We start from the raw sequence: 26,037 nt of genomic DNA, 5'->3' as shown, positions 1-26,037 counted from the left end.
ATCCAAAAATTACAGCCAAGACTTTGTTGGAAAGCTATTTTGCTCTGATGAGACTGAAACGTGTGCCCACCAGCAGGAAAAGATACTTGACGCCAGTGCCACCACAGGTATTTCAACAGCAGATGTTCAGGTTTTCAGTGAGCTAAAATTGTGTGAGTTTATTTCTTCCATTTTCACTCTTCTTCTGTAAGTTCACAAATGAATTTCCTGAAGATGTATCCACAGTATGAGGAACATTGTTCTGTTTTAATCAGATATGAAATATATGCACCACAGAACCTCAGGGCTTTGAAGTATGAACTCTGCAAATTATTGTTATGGTAGATGTGTGATGTTTGGATTAGTAAATCATGTCAAAAAGGTCAGAGTGTGAGTATCTTTATATTGAGGCAAAGCCAATAAACCCTGTTGGAAGACAAATCTGGTTCATTCAAGCCAAGGGTATGTTGTGAAAGCCCCACTGCAGACTGAGACTTTAAATACAGATTGACACCTTGACAAGTCAGCAATGGTTGTCTGACGGAACAATGCAGGGAAATACTCTGCATGCCTTTACAACACATTTTTTCTCCACATTTATTTTAGAACTCATATGCTTTTGCAACACATGCCATTACCAAGCATTGCTTATATATATTCATAAACGTATATAAAATGTATTTGTGGAAGGAGACTCCCCCCAGACCTCCCAACTTACCTTAAAAGCGTGGTAAATGCATACATTGTAAAGGCATGTACATGGTAAAAACATGCCTCGTTGTAAAGGCTGTTTTCCGTTAGCCAGTGCTTAATTTGTTCCATTGGTTTCTGGTGCTCAGTCCTGGCACTTGCTTGCCAGCACCGGTTCTAGTGACAGTCCCCCACATGGTGGCACTATATATTCATTTTGATATGAGCACAACAGCCATGCTTATTGAGTCAATATAATACCAGCCTCTCATGCCGTTATCACAGCCTTTTGTGGCCTGAAATAGTCTGAATTGTCACACCTGTAGGAGTGAGATGGTTAGGTTTTATGTTGGTACTGCCATTGGCACCACTGCCAGGGTGCGGATGGGGCAGGCTGCAGTGGCCTCCAAGAAGGGCGCTGGCACTTATTTTATGTTTTTACAAATTAAGCAATATCGTTATCCATCACCAAAAATATTTGACAAATCCTGTTTTTTTTAACCTAACATCTGGGTATGGCTTAGCAACTGTTAATCCTTCAGAGAACCGAGACAGACACGTCATGTAATCTAATTGGCTCTGCATTAAAATACAATGCAATCTGCCAAATTGCTTCGGGTATACTAAACTCATCCGCTGTGCCACAGCAAATACAATAGGTAGAAAAAATAATGAGGTAACTAAACACTACAATATTGAATGACTTTCAAAACTGCAGTGGAACCTGGTAATGCAGAACTTAAAATAGTTCCGTGTCTTGGGGACAGGCATGGGACCTGGTATTTTGTTATTGCTCCTGAAATAATGCTGCATGCAGACACAAAAGTGTGATACCAGAGTATTGTTGGCAGAATATCCAATGATATAAATATTGGGAGCCATATACCGTTTGCCGTAATGTTTCCCTCCTTGGAGTAACAGAATATTTACACCCACTAATCGCTGTATTTGTAGTTAAGACATGATGTGTGTGTCAGACGATATTTCCGTGTCAATAGCCTACATACAACGATTGTCATACTATATTTTAAATTATGATATAAACCTTATTTATTACAATGCTTATCATACCATGTTTATCAGCCAGTTAGTGAGTGAAGAACACTGGCACAGCTGATGTGCAAAGACGGAACTCCTCAGTTTTAGAAAACAAATTGGCCACATGCATTTGTTGGTTTCCACTGCCCCAAGGAGACGCACTTACTTTCTCTGATAGTGTCTTTAAGGAGCTCTTCAAGCTGTCTGCAGAGCGCTGCTTGGCAGAGTGAAGGAGCAGCTCGGCGTGGTTGTTGATCAGTGGCTGGAGATGACTGATGTTGCTGAGAATTTCTTTTGCCTTAGCTGTGTTTTCGGGTGTGAAGTAAATACATTGATATCCAGTGCTGAAAAAGAGAAAAGCACGTAAAGTGTGAGAACATAGAGGTGTCGACAATATAATATACATTCAAATGAAAGCCAAGCACAGAGACAGCATCGTCAGCACAGCATGATAAAAATGTACCTCTCTAGAACTGATCATGAGACATAGTAATTGACATTGTTGTAAAGTATGAGGTAGTCAGCAGCTGCGACTGCTCTATAGGGACGTGTGGGGCACAGCCCCACCGTTCATGGGAGGGGAGAGAGAAGAGAAGTAGGAATACAAAAGCAACTCAGCAGCACAATGAACTAGCTTTTCATTCCCAATTAGTCCCAAGATAATTTTTTTTTTTTTATGCCATGGTGGAGCATGGGGCTTTGGGAAGGCGGCCGACCAGCGGGAGGCCTGCCACTCCCGGGGAGTTTTGGGGCCGGGGGAGGGGGAGGGATAGAGCCAGCACCGTACGTGGGCTGGTTTTGGGCTAGTTAGTAGCCTTGGGCTGGGGTGGGCTAGTTTTGGGCTGCTTTTGGGCTGGGCCCCTTTAAAACCGGACATTTTGTGTTATAGGTCACCATTTTGGTGGCTGTTGACACAGCAGCCGGGCGGGGGTGTGGCGGAGGTAATTATTTTGTGATGCTGAAAAATAGGGAAGAAGGCGTAGATAATGACCATTCCTGTTAGAGTTTATGTATTGTATAGAATCGATGCACGGGCGTAAAGGTACTGCATTATTATGGTGCATCTATTGAGGATGGGTGCGTGCGTGTACTTATGACACTCAACTGTGTTACTTTTCCTCTTGTCCTTTGTGTGCGCAATAATCGTGATTGATGCACTAGTACATTTAATTGTTGGTTCCTTTTGTAATGCGGATTCATATTTGCGGGGGCGCACAAGAGGTTTGGGTATTTCGGCGTTGTGTTCGGGCGGGGGGATGCGAGGTGGAGGCTTGTGGCCGTGGTGGGGGCAAATTGGGGCCTCCGAGGGAGTCTGGGTTTCTGGTGGCCCCCCTCCCCCATTGCTGAAGATGCCGTGGCTCAGGTCGGCGGCTGCAGAATGGATTAGATGCTGGGGCTCGGCCTCAGTTCCATCTTCCGGGAGTGTCTTGGGTCTGGAGCTTGCTTCCGGTGCGCGGCCTCGCCGCAGGTCCTATTCCCCATAGCCGGTTCAGTGAGTGCGATCGGAGTCACAAGACTTTCGCTAGGCACCAGTTCTCTCGTGACACTTTGGTTTTCATGCTTCGTGCCGAAGTTTTGGTAAAAGGCATGTAGTAGGAGAATCTCGGTAGTTGGATTTACATGGGGGACGGATGGGGGGGAGTGGCGTGGGGGGGTGGTGTCCCCGAGGGGGAGGTGAGCATGGTGGGGGCCTCGCAGGTCTCCGTCTCCGCGGGCGGGGCAGGGGTTGATAGGGGGGGGGAGCTGTTCTGCGGCGAGTGTGCAACGGGGGGGAGTACGGGGTTGGGGGAGGGGTGCGGGGCGAGTGGGGGGACAGGAGGTCCTGTTCGGGGGGAGGCCATCGAGTGGGGGGTGGGGTGTCCTGCGGGGAACAGGGGTTGGGCAGGTGAGGGGGGGTTGGAGGCACAACGAGCGCGGAGGGGGGGCTTTCGGCAGGGGGGGTGGGGGTTTTCGGGGGTGGGAGGGGGGAGTTCTTCCCCGGCATGCTGGACCACACCTCTTGTTCTGGGCAGGGACGCTGAGATAGGCGCTCGGGAGAGCAGCATGCGGCTCCACTCGACCGAGGGGAAGGGCCGGCTCTGCCTGGTATGGGCAGTCGTGCTCCCACGAGGTCCCATTCTGAGGTTCCGTGACGATTTTACTCGTGTTTATAACATTGTCGTAAATACATAATTGTGGTATCAGTGAACCGCAAATGATCCATTTAGTACATCCTGGTGTTTTCGCTATGCTACGAGCAAGAGCACTCCAGTTACAAACACATTTCTGTTCTACCCGTGGCATCCATTTTAGAACACGGAAGCCATTTTGTATTCCTTGCCCTCACATAGTCAATGGACACGCAATGATCTCTTTTTCATTAAAGGACACGTAGGCTTTAACCGGCAATTCACCTTGCTAGTGACACGTGCACCTTAGGCCAGCAACGCTGTAGCAGCATGACTCGGCAAGAACTGCCTCCCCAGCCTGAGGCCAGTCCTGCTATACTGGTTCTTGTGTTCGTTGGCCTGATCATGATTAGGCGGCCGAAGCTGGTAACCGTGCCCATTTACGACCCACAAACATTTCTTATCCTGTCTTTCTATCTTCTACACCTGGCTCTGCTCCTTTCCTTCTGGGCCTTTATTAGGGGGAGGTAACGAAATTTACGATGAGGCGGTCCGGGTCTTGAAAGAAGAATTGACATGGGATTATGATGGACTAGTGGGAACCCCTCATTCGTAATGTTTTGACATCAGATACTGTTGACGATTCCTGTGCAACGCCAAATATTTATTGTTTAAGACACGAATGTTTAGAACTGTGGTAACATGTAAAGAATTTGCCTGAAGCCCAATATTTAGTATATAAGGAGCAATCCTCTTTGTACAAATCGAACAGGCTCCTAGATACTGCCCATGTGTAGTTTCTGTGACTTCTGTGTCCCTGCAGTAATAAACCTTTGGTCTTTGACGCCACCATCGAGAAGCCCGTGTTTCTGTTTGTTTGTGTACCAAGACAGGTTGAACTCCGGGGTCTTCGGGTGTTGTCCCTGACACCTCTGGACGGAACAAAAAAGTCCAGAACTCCATTTGGCGCCCAACTCGGGGCGACGTCATTCGGTACCGGTCCAAAAGCCTGAAGAGTTCGAGGAGCTTCGTGTGAAGATTTCAGAGGGAGGCGCCCCACTTCATCGATCCCGGCATATCGCAAAAGTGGCCCCGACGTCCTCTTCCACGAGGGTTCCCGTTCAGACGGCTGCAGTGCTCCGTTGCCTTGACCGTCGCCCTGTCTTGGACCCGAGGTGCAGTCCTCAGTACGGCGAAACGTGACGGGTTTCTCCTTGGTGACGTCTTCAGTGCCTCAGTTAAGTATTCAGTGGTTGCTAGTTAAATATTTTGTAAGGATTGCTCCTGTTTGGATAATCCTTTTAGTTCTCAGTTCAGTTCAGTTCTGTAAGATTATCACTGGTTATTCTGGTTACGATAATCATTCTGTTCAGTTCAGGTATCGATACATTTGTCAGTTCTGGTAGGCCTAAGTTCGTGGTTCGAGTGCGCATCTTTTCTGTTTGTGTCTTGTTTGTCTTGTGTTCCGGATTATAAAATGGTAAGTCGGAAAAATTGTATGTTGTCTTGTTTTAGTTGCAACAGTGATTCCCGGTTGGAGGACTCGTGTTTGGTTCCTCCGATTGGAACTCCCCTTTATGATCTATATTGCAAATTTGGTGTGGGCCCTATCTCTTATAATGAGGTATGGATCCGCTACACAGAGAAAGACGGTGTCCTTAGTTGGCCACTACATGGTAGTTTCGAACCTGAAGTTCTCGATAATCTAGAAAGAAGGTTGTTTAAGAAGAAAGCCCGGCCGGCAATGTTTGATTCTTTCCGTTATTGGCGAAAAGAATCTAAACAGAGAGAAATTAAAAAGTTGAAGAAAGAACAGAAAGAGCAAGAGTTGACTTTAGAACAGTCTGCTAGGCAGCTGCAACTCAACGAGTCTGAGAAAGCGATGGAGGTGGCCGATAGAGAGCGTAATTTAGCGATAGACAAGTGCTATCCTGCTTTGCCATCGAGTACGGCTAAGACAGTAGAGGACCCTGAAAAGGATCCCCTGTTGTCTTACTTGTTACGATCACCCCCACCGTATGCACAGGGTGCTACGGCTCCACCTATACCGAATGTTCAATTACCGGTTGCTGGACAACCTGGTGTCCCTGTTCCCGCTCCCCTGAATCTAGTTCCTGTACCTCCTGTGGTCAATATTAATGTTCCTTCGACAACCCCTCTTCAAGGGTTGCCGGCTTCTTTTCCTATGCCTGTGTCACTCACACCTGCCACTTCACAAGCTATTTTGCCTGCTACTCCTACTATTCCTGATCTATCTATTCCAACTACTACTCTATTCACTGCCTCTGCAAGTATTATGACTCCGCTTTCTGTTCGACGAAGAATCACTGATTCTGTCTCCAATATTCTATCTCCCTTCTATAAAAATCTGATTAAGACTCCTACCTCTGACTCTGTGCAGAGACGTAGTCAGCTTCCCAGTACTGAAGAAAGAGGAATACTAGATTCCACTGCCCTTAGATGGGTTTCGAAAGTTGGAAGATATAATGTACAAAATGTATTAGATACATTTATGCAATGGAACGAACCGACACAACGATATGTGTTCGATGAAATGTGTTTCCTTCTACGTGAGGAATTGGAGGAGGATGACCCTGAATCAAATTTAGGAGAATTAATTAATGTTCAGAAAGAGTTTGCTACAGGTATGATAGTTGGTCAAAATATAAAAGAAGCGATGGAACTAATTTTAAGTTATAGATCCGACTCATCCCTTCTTTCACCGAGAGAGTTAGAGAAACGTAGTACGAAACGAAATCGTCAATATCCAATGAGAGAGGTTCCACCAATTTGGCGCGAAGCTGTGCAAGCTAATGCACCGCTTGGTATTGCAGCCGCTCCGGCCCAATTCCAGAGAGTCTGGATACATATTCCATGGAAACGAGCTGAAGTGTTAGCAGTAAAACAGGCCTTGCCAGATCCGCGTAAAAATCCTGCAGGGTACTACAAAGAGTTGGCTCAAACAGTTGACGCTTGTGTATTGAATCTTGCTGACATAGATCTGCTATTTGGTAACGTAGTACCGCAACCAATTTGGGCTAAAATTCGTAAAGAGAATCATCCAGTTGCCCTAGGTGGTGACTGGGCAGCTATAACTGCAGCGGATGGTCAACAAATAGGTGGTTCCAAACCTGAACCTTTAATTGCTAACTTGCCTGGTAGAATAATCGATTTAATGAAAACCTTAATGCCTGCATTACGCGTTAACTGGGATAAATTGTCCGCATGCAAACAAAAGAAAGACGAAAGCGTCTCCGACTTTTTCACAAGATTCGAAGAGACTTTCGTAGATCATAGTGGTCAGGATATGAGCACAGAAGGGGGCCAGAGATTATTTGTTGATAAATTTGTGCACAATCTGTTGCCAGAACTTAGTGGTAAATTAAAGAATTCTGAAAGTGCGTGGGCTGTCTCTACGACTGCGCAAATACTTGCGACTGCTCAGTACTACGAAAATAGGGATAAAGAAGAGAAGGAAAAATCAGATAAAAAGACGAAAGATTTAAAAACTAAAGTACTTTTACAGCAAGCTTATCCGCCTCGCATGAATCAAACTAATATGCAGCAAGGGTCATATCAAAGAACGGATTATAATTTTCAAAGGCCACAATACCAATGGAATCAATGTGCTTATTGCAAAAAGGAAGGTCATTACAAAAGTGATTGTCCAGTTCGGGCGCAAAATAATGATGCGGCCGCTCAGAGAGGTCGTGGTAGTTCTATGCAAAACTCTAGAGGTCGAGGACGAGGTGCTATGCCTCCACAGACAAGTGATCGCCCCTCTAATTATTTCGACCAGCGTAATGGACAATCTGCCCAACAGAATAGGTCTCCACAGTATCATGTTGAAGACTATTATGAAGCTAGTGAGGAAGGTCAGCAAAGTGAATACTAGGACAGCCATGGACAAAGAGAGGGAGTAGTATCAGTACCAGTAGATCAGAGTGGGCCTTATGTCGCGGTAGCAACATCAGGTATAGTCGAACCGTTTCTGTTGGATACTGGTGCAGCAAAAAGTTCTATCATACATGCGAAACTCCCTGGCGCACCTTTGTCTGGCTCAACAAACGTTTCAGTAGGTTTTTCGGGCGCCCCTGTTCACAACCCTGTTTCTGGTCCTTTGTCTATTTCTGTTGGACCCCGTCAATTGAAAGCACCCCTGATTTTGACGACAGGTTGTAACGAAAATCTGCTTGGTTTAGACTTGTTAAAACGCCTGTACGCGACATTGTACTGTTCTCCAGCAGGTGTACAGCTTACGTTGGGTAAAAGAATAATCTCCCCGATGTACTTGTCGATGGATGCGCTCCCACCAGAGCTGCGTTCACTCCCTGATACTCTTTGGGCGACTGGTCCTAATGATGTAGGTCTATTGGAAATTCCACCCTATGTAGTAACTTTGAAAGCAAATGTCAAACTTCCACGAATTCCACAATACAGAATCTCTAGTGAAGGTGAGCGTGCGCTCCTACTGATAGTACAAGACCTGATCAAGAAAGATGTTGTAGAAGAGACTAGAAGTAATGTCTGTAATAGTCCTGTACTGCCTATTTTGAAACGAACTGACCCTACAAAGCCTCCAGTATATAGGTTCGTAATTGATCTTAGAGAGGTTAATAAAATTGTGATCCCACAGTTTCCTGTGGTTCCAGACATTACTGCATTGTTAACGTTGATTCCTGCTACAGCAGCATGGTTTTCGGTTGTCGACTTGAAAAATGCCTTTTTCAGCATTCCGATAGCCGAGGAAAGCAGAGATATCTTCGGTTTCTCTCTAGGAGGACGAAGTTTTAGATTTAAACGCGCTCCACAAGGTTATTGTGAAAGCCCATCCATTTACAGTCAAGCATTAAAAAGCCAGTTAGATTCCTTCGTACTTCCTCGTGGTTCTGCTTTAGTACAGTATGTCGATGATCTTCTAGTGGCTGCCGATGACAAGGAAACTTGCAAAACAGCTACGATCTCTTTATTGCATCACTTGTCAGATTTGAATCACAAGGTGTCACCGTCAAAAATGCAATACTGCTGCCAAGAAGTGACCTACCTAGGTCATCTCTTGTCAAAGGAGGGAAGGAAGTTGACCCCAGAGAGAATAAAAGCAATTACACAGATGAACGTTCCTAGCACGCAGAGAGAAGTACGTGCCTTTTTGGGTATTACCTCATATTGTAGGCAATGGATCCCAAATTTTTCTCTTCTAGCAAAACCATTGGTAGCCTTGACTGGGAAAGGTGTCCCGAGTCCGGTACCATGGTCTGCTGAATGTCAACAGAGTTTTTCTGAGTTACGGAATGCACTGTGTTCAGCACCTGTATTGGGTACACCCGACTACAGTAAGCCATTCACGCTCTATGTCCACGAGAGAGAAGGTTGTGCATTGAGTGTTTTGACGCAGAAATTCGGTGATAAACAACGCCCTTGTGCGTATTTCTCATCAACATTAGATCCAGTAGCTAGAGCATTGCCTAGTTGCTTGAGAGCTACAGCCGCAGCTGCAGCTTCCATTCGACAATCTGCTGGTTTAGTAATGAACAACATGTTAGTAGTCATGGTTCCTCATGCTGTGGATACACTCATGAACCGAACCAAGACGCAACACCTTACCAGTGCTAGATTATCAGGTTATGAACTGACACTGTTAGCTAGTCATATTCAGATCAAAAGATGCAATATATTGAATCCAGCAACATTGTTGCCGACTAGTGAAGAGTAGAGTGATCCCGAACCACACGACTGTTGTTTCAGAACTGAGGAAGAAACAAAAGGACGAATCGACCTAAAAGACACTCCGTTGTCAGAACCAGATGGCACGTTGTATGTTGACGGGTCTTGCTTCAAATTGGAGAATGGTGATGTGACTGCTGCTTATGCAGTAACGACTTTGAGTACGATTGTGGAGACTGCAAGAGTGAGTCAGAATTCTGCCCAGGCTGCAGAATTGATCGCGCTAACAAGAGCGTGCGTTTTAGCTAAGGGAAAGAGAGTGAACGTGTTCACAGATAGTCAGTACGCGTTCGGCGTGGCCCATAGTTTTGGCCGTTTGTGGAAAGAGAGAGGTTTCATTACGTCCCATGGGACTAAGATTCAACATGGTCAGCTAGTTAATGACTTGTTGGAATCTCTAACCTTACCGACTGAAGTTGCGATTGTGAAATGCAGTGCTCATAAAGCAATCACGGATGATGTTGGTCGTGGGAATGCTTTTGCTGATGAGACTGCAAAACAGACAGCCAGAAATATGATGAGTAGAATGTATGTTGCAACGTCTGCAAGATGGATTTCTGAGTCTGGAATGTGTGAAGACACAGTGGAAAGCGTGAAAGAAATTCAGAAAGAGGCGACTGAGGAGGAAAAACTTGCATGGAAAGAGAGCACGGGTAAATTGGACTCGAGTGGGTGTTGGATTGACTTGTCGGAACAACAGCGTTGGATGTTGCCTGATGCGTATGTGCTTGCAGTAGTGACGATGGCACATGGAACAGCGCACATCAGTTCAAAAGGGATTTGTAAGATGTTGGCTCCGGTCTGGAAGAATGACGGGATTAGTAGATGTGCAGAGAGAGTGGTGAGGAATTGTATGGTATGCTTGATGCATAATCCTGGCAAGGGAATCCCCACACCTGCAGGTCACTTCGCTCCTCCTTCTTGCCCCTTTGAAGTGATCCAGCTAGACTTCATTCACATGGATCGTTGTAATAACCTGAAATACGTCCTAGTGGTAGTTTGTGCTTTCTCCAGATGGATCGAAGCATACCCACTGAAGGACAATACTGCCTTATCCACTGCCAAAATTCTTCTTAAAGAATACTTCCCCAGATACGGAATGCCACGGATTGTATGGTCAGACAACGGAAGTGAGTTCATAGGGAAAGTTATGCAGAGTGTGTGTGCCGGCCTAGGGATTAGACAGAAATTTCATAGTGCGAATCATCCCCAGTCCGCGGGTTTAGTCGAGGGTTACAATGGCACCCTTAAACTGAAACTCGCTAAGATACAAGCATCCACGGGTTTGTCCTGGCCAGACGCATTGCCTTTGGCTTTGCTATCAACAAGAGCAACTGTACATTCTAGAGTAGGGCTTAGTCCCTACGAAATAGTTTTCGGTCGTCCTGCAAATGTTTGGGGGGTACCTAGACCGAAAGAATTTAAGCAGCTGGAATACCCAATGTTAATTGATTACCTTTTCGACTTGACTGCTAAATTGAGTCTTATTCACCAACAGGTTTTCGACGCATTGCCAAAGCCATCGGAGAGTCCAGGCCATCAGCTGAAACCGGGTGATCAGGTGGTCATCCGAAATTTTGCAAGAACGAAAAATCTTCAGCCCAGATTTATTGGCCCGTTCCAAGTCCTGCTAGCAACGAGAACTGCTATTCGTGTGGCCGGAAGAAGAAATTGGATCCATACGACTCATGCTAAACGTGTGCCTCTGCCACTTCCTTACGACAACTGGGTAAAGAAAGGAATCGGTGCCTCTGAAACGGAACAAATCCCCAGGTTCATACCTTTCAGTGATGCAGAACTGATCACGGATTCACCAAATTCTGACTCTCCTCCTGAAACTACTCTTTTGAACCCTGAACATTTGTCATCTGTACCAAAAGAACATTTGTCATCTGCGAACGTAAACATTGCAACGTCAGCTGAAAATACATTGTTTCCAGATCAGACAGCTCCTGCAAAACTGAGATACAACTTACGTTCTCGCAATATGGACAAATAAAGCAGGAAACTGCCTATTTTTCAGATTTGAATTTGCTATACATTGCCTCCAGCCAGGAAGTTTGCTAATACTATGTATTGTTTCTTTTTGTTTTAAAATTGCCTTGCCGTCTGGGTAGCCGTAGGGTCGTGGCTGTGTGCCTAGTTGAATCTGCGGGGGTCCGACACAAGGTCGATCTTTCTGTTAGTTCTGGGAACTCCCAGGGCTGATAGAGGCATTTTCATCTACGTACACATCATCAGTGGTCGCGAACGGTCGTAGAAGATGGAGCTTCCTGAGCTACAACGAGAAAATGTAATTTATGTTCGCAGAAATAGACTGAACAGAATACTACACAGCAAATGCTTTCTAATGCAATGTGCAGTTACATTTTTAATTGTTTTAATAACGTTGGTGGGTGGAATCGTCTTTGGTGTACATTTGATTTTTATGCCAGTAACTACAGTACCTTCCCTTGATCCTACTACTTCTACGGTTTCTTCTATGCATTCTTTTCACTCATTTCCTGAACACGAACAAGCTCGACGCTCAGAATTTATTAACAATACATTTGTACAGCTCTTGCATCGACACCAACTGATAGTTAATACTACAGACTGCTGGGTGTGTGGCTTGATACCTCACACTATGGATAAAGGCATTCCCTATCTAGTCTTGCCTTTTAGCTATAATGGATCATTTCAGGCTTTTCAGACCATTTTTTCATATGCCCTTGAGACCTATCCTCCGCGTCCACCACGGTCCACTAAATACAACTCAGCCAACAAAGCTTTAGTCCAGGGAATTATTGATATGATTAAAGACGTCAATAATACTCCATCTTATCCTAGAGATGAATTACTGGTGTATTTGAGTTGGAACTCTACAGAGTATCGCCTTGGTTTGGGAGAAAGCAAGCGTAAAAGCTCCACTTCAGTTTGGGTCGTGCCTCACCGAGGTCAGGTCTGTTTGCAAGGAAATGGGAGAAATCCGAGAGCTCAGCTAGGGAGCAGTGAGTGCGTTGAGACTTACGTATTTCCGTCTGACTCCTCCCCTGCCTTTCTGACTGCTAGGGGTACCTACTTCATTTGTCAGGACAGAGCATATACATGGCTGCCTGCTGACTTTTCAGGTTCATGTTATATTGCTCGATTGTTACCTCCGACATACACTGCTTCTTCAGATTATCACAAAACCAGAGTAGCAAGAGGTGTCTTCAGCAAGGAAGATACCGCTGGTCAAGAAGCTGGAGACTTTTTCAAAGGTTTCCTTCCGTTTTGGGGGCCTATGGCTAATAGTAGAAGTATACGTCAACTAACACGAGTAGTTGAATCTACTATTACAGAAACTGCTGGTGCCCTTAGTAACTTAACAGCTGAGCTTCAAGCGGATCGTCTCATGACGTTGCAGAACCGTATGGTTCTAGACGTAATACTTGCAGATCGAGGTGGGGTATGCAGAATGATCCAATCGAGCTGCTGTGTCTTTATTCCAAATAATGCTCCAACAGTCTATGAAGCAATCTCTAAGCTACATAAGATTTCCGACTCTATACACGTAGATAAGGGAAACTGGTCCTTCATGGAGTGGTTTTGGACTCTGGTATCAGAGTGGGGATGGAAGGTTCTGATGGTCATTGGTGTCATCCTAGTATGTCTGTTCTCGTGCTGTCTTATTATCCAATGTGGTCCCGCTCTGTGTAGCCTCTGTGCTGCAACCTGTTTCAGAAAACCACCTACATTAGGAGAAAAGACACGAGACAGGATGATGATACAACAACATGTCACTGACCTAATGAGCATAGAATTAGACTCCGACTCTGATATAGACTGAGTAATTGCCTATGTAAGGGCAAAAGGAGGGTCTGAGGTTCCGTGACGATTTTACTCGTGTTTATAACATTGTCGTAAATACATAATTGTGGTATCAGTGAACCGCAAATGATCCATTTAGTACATCCTGGTGTTTTCGCTATGCTACGAGCAAGAGCACTCCAGTTACAAACACATTTCTGTTCTACCCGTGGCATCCATTTTAGAACACGGAAGCCATTTTGTATTCCTTGCCCTCACATAGTCAATGGACACGCAATGATCTCTTTTTCATTAAAGGACACGTAGGCTTTAACCGGCAATTCACCTTGCTAGTGACACGTGCACCTTAGGCCAGCAACGCTGTAGCAGCATGACTCGGCAAGAACTGCCTCCCCAGCCTGAGGCCAGTCCTGCTATACTGGTTCTTGTGTTCGTTGGCCTGATCATGATTAGGCGGCCGAAGCTGGTAACCGTGCCCATTTACGACCCACAAACATTTCTTATCCTGTCTTTCTATCTTCTACACCTGGCTCTGCTCCTTTCCTTCTGGGCCTTTATTAGGGGGAGGTAACGAAATTTACGATGAGGCGGTCCGGGTCTTGAAAGAAGAATTGACATGGGATTATGATGGACTAGTGGGAACCCCTCATTCGTAATGTTTTGACATCAGATACTGTTGACGATTCCTGTGCAACGCCAAATATTTATTGTTTAAGACACGAATGTTTAGAACTGTGGTAACATGTAAAGAATTTGCCTGAAGCCCAATATTTAGTATATAAGGAGCAATCCTCTTTGTACAAATCGAACAGGCTCCTAGATACTGCCCATGTGTAGTTTCTGTGACTTCTGTGTCCCTGCAGTAATAAACCTTTGGTCTTTGACGCCACCATCGAGAAGCCCGTGTTTCTGTTTGTTTGTGTACCAAGACAGGTTGAACTCCGGGGTCTTCGGGTGTTGTCCCTGACACCTCTGGACGGAACAAAAAAGTCCAGAACTCCAATTCTTGGAAGCGCGAGGGTAAGCGGGGCGGTGCGCCCCCACCACTCCCACCCCGAAGGGTCAGGACGGCCGCCGGGGTTGGGGAGGAAGGCAAGAGACTGTTGATCAGATGCGGAGTATTTTTTATTATTTAATTATGCATTTTATATGGCGCGGACTTTACCCGAAGGTGTCAGACACTTCACAATTGGAACATACTGGATACATGTACATTACAAGTGAATGAATGGCTAAAGCAAGGTGACAGTACATGAGGCATAGGTGACAATCGTGTGCAAACAATATACAGGAGGTAGCAAACGGTGCGTTACAGGAGACAGAGTGGCATGGGTGCGGGTTACGAAAGCGATGTGCTGGTAGAGGTAGAATACTGCAATAAATGGAGGACACTCAAACACAAGAGTTAGAGTTACGTGGGCATGGTGGCCCCTGTGAGGGTATCAAAAACTAACAAATGTAGGAGGTAGCAAACAGGGTGTTACACTGGACCCGTGACGTGTGCATGTTACTATGAGTCCCAAGCACAGGTACAAGAGTAGTACTGCAATAATAGCAGTCTCACAGACCACACGTACACACTAGGACGGCACTTCCATAGTGGATGGACTAACATTTTCTATACTAAAGGGTCTTCCGGCAGGTAATAGTAAGGGCATGATTTAACTTGGGAAGGTCCTTGAGGGAGGGGAACTTTGAGGTCAGTTTGGAAGGCCGGGGACGTGTTGGTGGTACGGAGCTGGGGCGGAGGTGCAGTCCAGATTCTCCTTCCGTCACCGGAGAAGGATTGGGCCATCGATCTTTCCTTCTTGAAAGTGTGAGTTTTCAAGTTGTAGATTTTCCGCACTTCGTGAAGGGCTAGAGCCTCCAGGGAGTTTCAGTTTATTCGCTAGATAGCGGGGGAGGAGGAGGGTGAGGCTTGGGGTAGTCCAGTCTTGGTGAGGACCAGCGATGGGACCAGGGTTGTTGAGGCAGGCTGCGGGAAGAACTGATGGATCCCACTAAGAGGGCGCAGTTTGGTGTCAAGCAGGCTTGGCAATTGTATTAATAGGGTGGGTAGATTGCGTTGTGTGTCGAGTAGGACCCCAAAGGATTTTGCGCTGTCGACGATGATGGGTTGTTGTTGCATAGATGCAGCTGGTCCATCCATGATTGCACCGGGGGAGGAGACAGTAAGGAGGAGTGGAGGAGGAGGCGAGAGGAGAGAGGACTTGGACGGGGGGATTAGTTGTGGTTTTGTCAGCAGGTGGCAGGGTGGAGTAGGGCGGAGCCATAAAGGGGGGGACTGGGGGACGAGTGGAAGGATGGGCCCAGTGCTGGGCAGGAGGTCATCCATGGTGCCGTTGGACTATGTGGAGGATTTTGAGGAGGAGGGGGAGATGCGAAAAGGTGGGAGGCCATGGTGCAATTGAACTATGTGGAGGATTCGGAGGAGGGGGAGATGCGGAAAGGGGGGGGAGCAAAGTAACGGTGTTGGTAGTGTGTTTCAGGTATGCCCACGGCAAGGAGCGCCGAGAGTGAGGCCCCCCCCCCGCCTCCACTGGTTAGGCGGCAGGTTCCAGTGACGACGCCGGCCTTGACGCCAGGTAAGGATGGTGACGGAGTAGGGGAGTGATTTGGGTAATCCTCGGCTGTCGGTTGGTGCAGATACCGGTGATCCTGGGGGGGCGCCGGGGAATGGCGTGGTATGGAAGGGGTGCCAGGGGGGTGCGGGGAGGTGGAACAGGGGGTCAAGGTTCTGGGCATAGGCTCGTCGCCAGTGAGGGTGGAGAAGTTGAGCCGTCAATGCGAACACAGAGACAGCGCGGGGCAGGTGTTTAAGGAGGTGAGCGGGGCCAGGATGGGGCCTCCCCTCCTTTTGTTTGGAGCCGCCGCTGCCGGGTTTGATTGTTTCCCTTATCAGGGTGGTGCTCAGGAAGGAGCCTGGTCAGTCTCGGTTGTGCAAGCAGCGGTCGGGGTTGGGGGGGGGGTAAGTCGGCCGGTGACTTTGGTGGCGGAGCTGCCAGAGGTGTCGTATACAATCAGGGACATGGTGCGGCGGAGCGCGGCGGCGGTGGGTGAAGGTCTTTCAGGTAAAGTGCGAGGTGAGGTTGTCGTTCTGGTGGTTTTCGGGTGCATCCGGGGGATCACCGGTCGGTGGGGACCCGGGTGACGGGAGGGCACATTTGGGGGACCATAGCATTGCCCATGGAAGGTTCGATCTCGCGTGTGCGGTTTGGACGTTTCAGTTCCTTGTTGCAGTGGGCTTTTTCCTGGCGGACAGGCTCTGAGATGGACGCACGATCTGGAGGACTTCTTGCTGGTGGGACGGCCGGGTTCGACGGACTGCCAGCGGTTGCTGGTCAGTTTACGGGCCTCGTGGTTGGCCTGGGGGTGCCCCTGTCGCCAGAGTAGATTTACGATCCCAGTACGGTGCTGTCCTTGCTTGGTATAGAGCTCGACTCCGGGCCATGGAAGCACGCCTGCCAGAGGGCGAGGGGGCGGCAATGTTGGCATGGGGGGCGACAGCACTGCCCATGGGATGTTTGATTTTGGGTGCGCTGGGTGCGCCATTCGGTGAAGTTTGCAGTGGGCTTTTTCCTGGGGGACAGGCTCTGGTCGGTGACGCACTATCTGGTTGACTTCTTTCTGGTGGGACCGCCGGGTTTTGACGGACTGCCAGCGGAGCTGGACGGTTTTACGGGCCTTGTGGCTTACCTGGGGGTGCCCCGGGCGCCAGCGAAGACGTGCGATCCCAGTTCGGTGCTGTCATTCCTTGGTAGAGAGCTTGACTCCGTGGCCATGGGAGCACGCCTGCCGGTGGACAAAGGGGGGCGGCAACGTTGTTGTTTGGGTCTGACACTGTCCGGTGTGACGCGGCCGCATCCTCGAATACATTTGTCGGTGGGGAGTAAAGGGAATTTGCGTGGGAAAGGCGTTCTTGGGGCATTTCCATGGTGTGCATATGAGCGGACATGGGAGGAATTGCGGCGGTCGGACGCAGTGGGGCAGGGGGATAGGTGGCTTCCGCAGGAGCAGGTGTTGAGGTTCAGGTTGAATTTGATGGCGGGGGCTTTCGGGGGTGACGATTCACCATGGGCGAGGGAATGGGGGACGCAGCTGTGGGAAGGTGGGGCAGGGGGTTTGGTCGAGAAGGAGGTGGCAGAGTACATGCGGCACAGGTGTTGGGGGTCCTGCGGCACGCCCTATGGTGTAGGGGTGAGGAACCGAAGGCGTTAGGGAGGCATTCCGTCCGAGTGGGGGCGGCAACGGAGGCTGCGCGTCAGGGTTGGGGAAGGCCTCGGGCCCTGGAGGTCGGACTGTTAGCAGGCATCTGTCAGGCTGCGGGGGGTGGGAAGTGAACATACGACATAAAGGACATTTCTCACCTCTCACATGTGTGTCTTTTCAGGTGCAGGGGCGGGGCCAACTGCGGCGGCGCTGGAGATTTATGTAGGTGAACACTCATTTATAAAGCAGGCAAAAAGGGGGACTGGGTCAAGCACCGGAATCAGTGGATGGAGTCGGACAAAAGGTTGTTTCATTGTCAGCGGCGAGGAAAAGGGGCATGAGCTGGCATGCGTGGTTGCAGGCTTTGTGTGCATTGGTAAAGGGGAGAGTGTGCCTGACGTGGGCTTGGTACCGTGCTAAGGGTTAGCGTTGGGTTAAACAAGTGAAGAGGGACCTGTTAGAGATACGGCGCAGGTGGGCGGGGTGTCAGGTCATTTGGTCAGAGTTTCGGTCCCAGGTGGGTTGAAGAGGGGCTGAGAGGCCAGCGGCCACAGTTAGGACCCGGAGGAAATTTACAAGGAAATGAGGGTTTTTGAGGAGATAGACGGTTGAAAGGAGGGAGCACCCGGAGCTTAGGTACCGGGCAGTGGATTTTCAGGGAGGATGGGGTTTTACCTGTTAGTACGGAATGGAGTTATGTGCTACATTTGAGGGAGGCTCTGGAGCTGGGCATTGGTGCGCAGATACCCGGAAGTGCGGGAGTCCTAGGGGGGGTCAAAAGCCGTTAGCACGCCTTTCGAGTGGCGGCTCTTCCTAATATATGGGGGAAGTGTAGGAGATCTGTTGTTGGATTATCGGGGGGTAGGTCAAGCATAATAAAGGATTTAGCCAGGTTGAGAGGCAAATTGATGTTTCTGCTAATTGTTTACTGTATGTGGATTGGGGGAACCATTTAGGGGAGGGGGTGGGGGGTTTGTCAGGAAATTGCATATTTAGTGAGGTATAGTTTTGTACGGCGCAGGCCAAGGGTTTTCATTGTTTAAGGTGCACCTGCTTCCAATAAAGCGGCCTTTATCACACCTAATTTTGAGACTCTGGTCGGTGCTGTTTTCCTCCCCCCCCTCTCCCCCGTTGGGCCCCAAACTGTGCATGTGCCCCGTGGGGTTCTCCGTCACCTTTTAGGAAAAAGCAATGGCAATCAGCCACGGCCTGTGGAGGGACTTTCAGTGGGGCTGGGAGGGGCAGGGTGGGGGGTGCTAAAAACCGGAGTATGGATAATTGAAGGTAAGTAAACAATTTAATAAATAAAATGAATTTCGTAGCGCACCATGCATCACATTTTGCGATGCAGGGCGCGCTACAAAATTCGTTTTATTAATTAAATTGTTTACTTACCTTCAATTATCCATACTCCGGTTTTTAGCACCACCCAACCCGCCTTTCTGCCCCACGAAACACCCTCCACGGGCCGCGGCTGATGGTAATTGCATCAGGTTTGAGGCAAGTCCTTGTTTTGGCCCTTCAATCTTGTCTGTCCAAGATCAGCAAAGTTTCATAGAGAATCAATATCTGGGGCCAGGCGGACAGGTCGCGTCAGCAGCCACTGCCGGTAGTGGGAGTACCGGCCGGGCGGTGACGTGGGGAGGGGGAGGTGCAGTGTGGGGGCTAGTAATGTATGGAATCCAGACCTTAACAGGTAAGTAAACATAAAAATAAATAAAACAAATTTAGTTGCGCACACTGCATCACCAAATGCAATGCACGCAACGAAATTCGTTTTTCTTATTTTTATGTTTACTTACCTGTTAAGGTCCGGATTCCATACATTACTACCATTACTGCTTTGGTGTCATGCCTACTCTACTGCTTTTTGATCTGGGGTCGCTGCAGGGCACATCCACTACACTGTCCATAAGCCCTTCTAAACCCTTTCCTCTGACTCTTTCCCCACCACTTCCCCTTTACTCATCCCAAACCCCCTCCTACTGCTATGATCTCTGCCCCAATAAAATGATAGAAATTAATGCTAACATGTCCATCAGTCGAATTAATTTCATATTTCCCTATTCTAATTCCCCACTAATCCTGTTTAGGTTCCAGAGTAGCATGCTACTTACCGAAAAGTGCTTCAATACCTCATCAGCGATAGCAAGCGCTTTATAAATGCAAACCTTTTCCCTCTTTTATCCTTCCACTATCAGTCTCAATCCAAAGCGACTCAAATATCCACCACCCAAATTACTTTCATATTTCACTTTACTAATTCACCACTAACCCTTTATGGGTTCTGGAGTAGCGTGCTACTTGCCGAAAAAGTGATTTGACACCTCATCAGGGGTAGTAAGCGCTTTATAAATGTAATTACAATACAATACTATAGAATACAATCCGGACTAGTCAGCTATTCAGTTCACTGCTGTAGAAAGGGTTCTCCTTTCCCCAAATGACTGCAGCACGGAGTGCAATGAGGTAACATTGAGCAGTGCTATCTTTGGCATTGCGGTTCGTACTGCTCCAGTCTGGATGTCTGCTCAACGCCTTGTAAGCTTGGGCAGTTCACTAACGCTGGGAAATACGTGGAGAAGTAGGGAGAGAGAAATAATGGAGAAGAATAAAGAGGCCAAGAAGTGAAGGTTGGAAAAGAGCAGAAACTAAAAACAGAGAGTATACAGTGGAGGGGAGAGCAGAGGAAAGAAGGGAATTTATAAATTAGAGAGAAATGCGAGCCACAAAAGGAAACAGAAAAGAACGATGAAAGGCTGTTCAAGAATTCCATACAAATAAAGGTAAAAAACACGGATTGGCAAGCATAACCTAGAGCAGTAACTGAATGAAGGGGTACCATTCCGAGCACAACAGCTGCTTCACAAAAAAGCGTAGGCATGTTCCATTGTAGATTTATTCACTATCGGTTTTCATACCAGACTGAAGGACGAGAAAGTCACATGCTGGTCACATATACAAGAGGGAGTGGAGTGGGCAGTGGTACCAGGGTGGGGTATTGAAGAGGAGGATTGCAGTTACGGCATGTAGACTTTACTTGGTAAACGGGAATCTGCGGTCAGAATTTGATCCCATCTAAATTCAAGGAAAATTGCAGAAAGAGTTTATCTTAGGGTATGCAATTGTGCACAGAGGGGGAAAGAGCAAACTGACACCATTGAAGGTTTCGCGAAGCTGTCATGCCAAGTTTCAGTCTTCTGGTTATATCTCCAAGGTGCATCAAAAGTAAGCTTCTCATTTCCTTTTCAAATGATTTGAAGCATGAATGAAGGTTCTGTGACTAATCTAGTGGTTGAGTCCAGAGCTGCTGTGAGGGGTGCAAGGTTTTTTTTGGGATCTCTGATATAAGGGAATAGCCATAGCCTAACCTCGTTTCCTCAAAGGAGTTCCTATTGAAATTGATCTGTCTTGGCCAATTTGTTGATGAGGTTTTGAAGGTTTGGGTGTTTGTGTAGGATATAACCTAGTGATTTAGCTCTTTCTATACATCATAATGATAGGCACCAATTCGGCAACATTGTAGAAGACTGAAAGTAGGCAGTAACTGATGGGCCAGCCATTCTGTGCTAAGAAACTGATGAAAGGACAACTATTCTGTGCAGAGTGACCGATGGGCCAGCATTCATTATATTTATAGCAGTCCCTTGTTTTATGGCACTTAGGAAAACATGTAACATTATATAACAAGCATTTGCAATGCAATAGGTCTCGCATTAGGCAAAGTTTGAGCTTTTAGTATTGTAAATGGCATTGGCTATTTTTTTTTGCAGTAGTTACGTTTTGTTTTTATAAAAAGGGACATATAAAATATGTTGCATATTGACATATAATGATGCAGCCCACCTATGACTTATGCAGCAGCAAAATGGAGCAGCATTGAGATCAGAGTGCAGCTCTGGAGGCCACATGTCCACCCACATAAGAAATGTTAGAGGTTGTCCATTGACAAGTTTCCGAAATGGCGCCACCTCCTCTTCGTAACTGAATAATAAACAGATACGGACCTCATGGCCCTTCAGCTTAACCCACTCATTTTAACTCCCACTCATTTGGCCGGGCATTTACTGGACCCTGTGTTTTCCAATCTTCCAGATGCCTCGGCGGCCCTTCCTAAACCCATGGGGTGGACTGACCACTCCCTTATCAAATTCACCCTGAAGACCAGAGACTCGGTTGCGAAAAACACTTCCAGTTCCCGATATAAGAGGCCGTGGCATAAACTGGCTCCCAGCGACCTTACTAGCAAACTAGGTAACCTCCATCTTAACCTCTCAGACGGAGATATTAACTCCGCATACGCGGCCTTTCAACATTGGATTAATTTAGGACTAGACTCCCTAATACCAGCAAAATGGACTAGAACCCGCAATACGCCATCTAACCCATGGTATAACGAAAATCTTTTAACCATGCGGAAAGACTGCAAAAGGGCTGAACGCCAGTGGAGGAGAGATTATAAGGACATCGATAAAGCTGCCTACCTGCTAAAATTGAGGTTATATCACAAGGCGGTGCGCGCCACCCGTGCTTCCTTCTATGCGGAAACAATTGGCTCCAGCAAGAACCCTTCAAAAACTATCTTTGATCTTGTTCAAAAACTTAAAGACAGTCCTACTCCTACCTCAGGCATAACCTCTGCACAACAATGCGAGGAACTTGCCACCTTCTTTACGGAAAAGGTAAAGAAAATCTACACCTCCTTCCCTCAGATCCTTCCGGATACCTTCAAACCACGTGAGCCCTCGTCAGATAGTCCCAGCTTGTCTCTTATCCCCAGCTTAACTTCTGACGAACTCGCCCAACTGTGCGCCAAAGTCAAATCTGGCTCGCCCACAGACGCTATGAGACCCGCCAAATATCTAGAATCTCTCGATTTCTTCCTTCCTTCGTTGACTACCCTACTTAATCTATCTTTCTCCTCAGCAGTGGTTCCCACGTGTTGGAAGCAGGCCTGGGTCTCTCCAATTATAAAAAAACCTAACCTAGACCCATCACAACCAGGAAACTTTAGACCAATTTCATTGCTTCCATGGGTTTCCAAATTGGCTGAAGCCCATGTGAACAAGGTCTTAACCAACTACATGACGCAACACCAAATTCTAGACCCCTCACAAAATGGCTTTAGGCCAGGATTCAGCACCGAATCCGCCCTGCTGACCACCATTGAAAACTTACGGAACATTTTGGATGCCGGTCAAAGTGCTGCGCTGATTTTACTCGATCTCAGCGCAGCCTTTGATACGGTCTCCCACTCCATCTTATTAAAACGTCTCGAAGCCATTGGTATTGAAGACCTTGCACTAGAATGGTTCCGTTCATTTTTAACTGACAGGTCCTTTCGGGTCTCTGCCCCCCCGTTCATATCAGAGCCTCACCCTATAGAGCAAGGCGTCCCCCAGGGTTCGGCGCTCAGCCCGTCCCTATTCAATCTTTATGTACAGCCTCTCGCCGAAATAGCAAAAGAATGGGATCTGACACTAGTGTCGTACGCCGACGACACCCAGTTGGTCATTTCCCTGACTGAGGGCCCCTCGATCTCAGCGGCGAAATTTAAGAACGGGCTAGAGGCAGTTGCTCGCTGGATGTCACACAATTGCCTCCAGCTGAACGCTGGCAAAACAGAGGTGTTGCTTTTGGGCAAAAACCCTGACTATTGGACTGATCACTGGTGGCCATCCGCTTTGGGCCCGACCCCCTCCCCTAAAAATGTGGTAAAAAACCTTGGCGTCTGGGTGGATGCATCCCTTACCTTCCAGACCCACACTAAGAACCTGGCTGCCACCTGTGTGGGCCTGTTGAGGAACCTTCATCCTATTCTTGGCTTTTTTGATCGCCATACGCGTCAACTTATAGTCCAATCCACCATCCTGGCTTGGCTGGACTACGCCAATGTCCTTTTCCTCGGCCTTAATAAAGCTGAGATGATGCGGCTTCAACGCATTCAAAACTCTGCCGCCAGGGCAGTTGTAGGCCTCCCCCGAAGGTGTTCTGCCAGAAACACCATCCAGAAACTACACTGGCTACGCATAGAAGCCCGCGTCCAGTTTAAAGCCCTCACTACGGTCTTTAAAATTCTCAAGACTGACTGTCCTGGTCTCTTGCGTCCTCTCCTAGAGCCCTACATTCCTCAGCGGGCCCTACGTTCCTTGGGTCAAAACTTGGTTGTTACCCCACGTATAAGGCTAAGCAGAATGGGCGGTCGCTCTTTCAGAGTCCTGGGGGCAAGGCTCTGGAACTCCCTCCCATCTCACATTCGTTCCATAACTAATCTGCTCGCCTTCCGCAAATCGATCAAAACACTTCTTTTTTCCCCATCCTAATTTCTTATTGCCTCTCCGTTCCATTTCCCCCTCTTGGTTTTGTTATAGTTTAGCGCCGGGACGCCTCGTTGCTGGGGCAGCTGTTCGCGCTCAATAAAGCGTTATAACATAACATAACATAACATACAGAAAATACACACCACAAGCACTGCAATTTGGCAGCTGCGGCGTCTTCTGCATGATTATAGCCCCTCCCCTCCACATAATTCATCACTTGCCAAATAATGTATCACTTGCCACATAATTCATCGCTTGCCACATAATTTATCACTTGCCACATAATTCATGACACATAATTTATCACTTGCCACATAATTTATCACTTGCCACATAATTCATCGCTTGCCACATAATGTATCACTTGCCACATAATTCATCGCTTGCCACATAATGTATCACTTGCCACATAATTCATGACACATAATTTATCACTTGCCACATAATTTATCACTAGCAAAATAATTTATCACTTGCCACATAATTCATCGCTTGCCACATAATGTATCACTTGCCACATAATTCATCGCTTGCCACATAATGTATCACTTGCCACATAATTCATGACACATAATTTATCACTTGCCACATAATTTATCACTTGCTCTACAATTTGCAGATTTTAGCAAAAGCAAACATTCCTTTGTATCTGGAAAGGATCAGAAGTTACATCCTTACGGTTCCCCTACTTTCACTTATTGTAATGCGGTATTTAAAGCACATGCATGCATGTTCCCGTCCATATAAATCCCATTAACGGTTTCACCCATCTTATAATATTCCGACTGCGCATTTTCTACCTGGTGCGCCATACTCTAAAATCAATCCTTTGTATAGTTGACACTCCCATTCCATATATCTTAATACAGACATAAACACGTCATATTGTCAGTTGCCCCAACTCACGTTATTGTTATCTACCTAGATATAAATGTACACGTTCTTTCTGTCACTGGTATTAACGGTTTTCCCCAACTCTCTTTTTACGAACTGCACATTTGTTTGCTCCCAATTGTCACTATTACCTTATGTAAGTAACTTCCGCGCTATATAAAAAAAATGGATAATTAAATAAAAAATAAATACCGCAAAACATCCTCGTTACTCTGCCGGCCTGCGACCAGGAAGTCAGGCAGGCCGGCGCGACAACAGGAAACAGGAAGTAGGAGGGCGGGAGCCTACCCCGCCTCCCACGGAAGAGCCGGAAGAGCCGCGATTGGTTGCAGCACCGGAGCAGGCAGGAGCCTACCCTGCGCCCCGGTGCCGAAGAATGGAGGAAGAGTCCTGCTGCCGGTGAGTGGGGCTTCGCTTTGTGGCTGGCCTGCGAGGGCGGGAGGGGGGCATGTGTGGGCGCGCGCGCGGCGGCGGCCTGTGTATGTGTGTGAGCGTGCGTGTGTCTTGGAGTCTGTGTGTATGCGTGTGTGACTGTGGGGGAGGAGGAGGAGGGGGTTGCCTGTCTGGGTGCCTGCGTGTCTGTGTAAGTGTAAGTGCGAGTGCGCGCGCATGTGTGTGTGTGTGTGTGTGTCTGTGTCTGTCTGTGTGCATGCATGCATGCGCGGTAGGCTGGGAGTATGGGAGGGCGGCGCAGGACGGAACGTGCGCGTTCGCGCACATCAATCCAGCCTGGACTGCGCTCGTGCACCTTCTCGTCCGTCCTTCCCTCGAGACAGCTAACTATACGTCTCCAACCCTGGAAGCATCCTTTGGATGCTAATTCCAGGGCGAGACCTAAAAATGAAGATTAGAAATCGGTCTTCATCTGCAGATAGTCTTCGTATCCATGGATGCATCGCCAGGCAAATGTTTCCCGATTTTAGCGTTGTATCAAGGGACCTTTAAGGTAGCAGAGCACAATGTCACATAAAGTAGCATGGCATATCATTGCATTGCATAATAACTTCTGCCTTGGGATCATCAGGTAGATCCTGAAACCAGCAAGATTACTTCAGGTAACTTACTGAAGGATAATCATTCTACATGGAACCTGGCTTTCAGGGGGAGGGCGGGCTGATTGGACAAGTATTTGTAATATGCCCTAGATTAAATTGTTTGGACAATGTTATGCTGCATTGGTAACCTTCTCAAATTCCACTGATTAGAAGACAAGTAACAAGCATTCTGTGGCAGGTGAGAATATAGTGGGTAGAGGCGCTGATCCATGATGGCAGTGGTCTCTC

General features: G+C 47.4%; 1 protein-coding gene across 2 annotated transcripts in view; it reads right to left on the bottom strand.

The window, feature by feature from the left end:
* The window catches only part of INPP4B (inositol polyphosphate-4-phosphatase type II B), a 1,970,577-nt gene that overhangs the window by 784,498 nt on the left and 1,160,042 nt on the right, over positions 1–26,037 (bottom strand). For both annotated transcript variants that reach the window (XM_078676858.1, XM_078676856.1), the window contains one exon: positions 1,874–2,051. In XM_078676858.1, coding sequence (XP_078532984.1) covers positions 1,874–2,051 — 178 coding nt within the window. The remainder of the gene's footprint in view (positions 1–1,873; positions 2,052–26,037) is intronic.

The sequence above is a fragment of the Lissotriton helveticus genome, chromosome 2_1, assembly GCF_964261635.1.
Source record: "Lissotriton helveticus chromosome 2_1, aLisHel1.1, whole genome shotgun sequence".
Classification (NCBI taxonomy): domain Eukaryota; kingdom Metazoa; phylum Chordata; class Amphibia; order Caudata; family Salamandridae; genus Lissotriton; species Lissotriton helveticus.
Note: the sequence above shows the minus strand (reverse complement) of the source record. Positions and strands in the feature narration are given on the sequence as shown.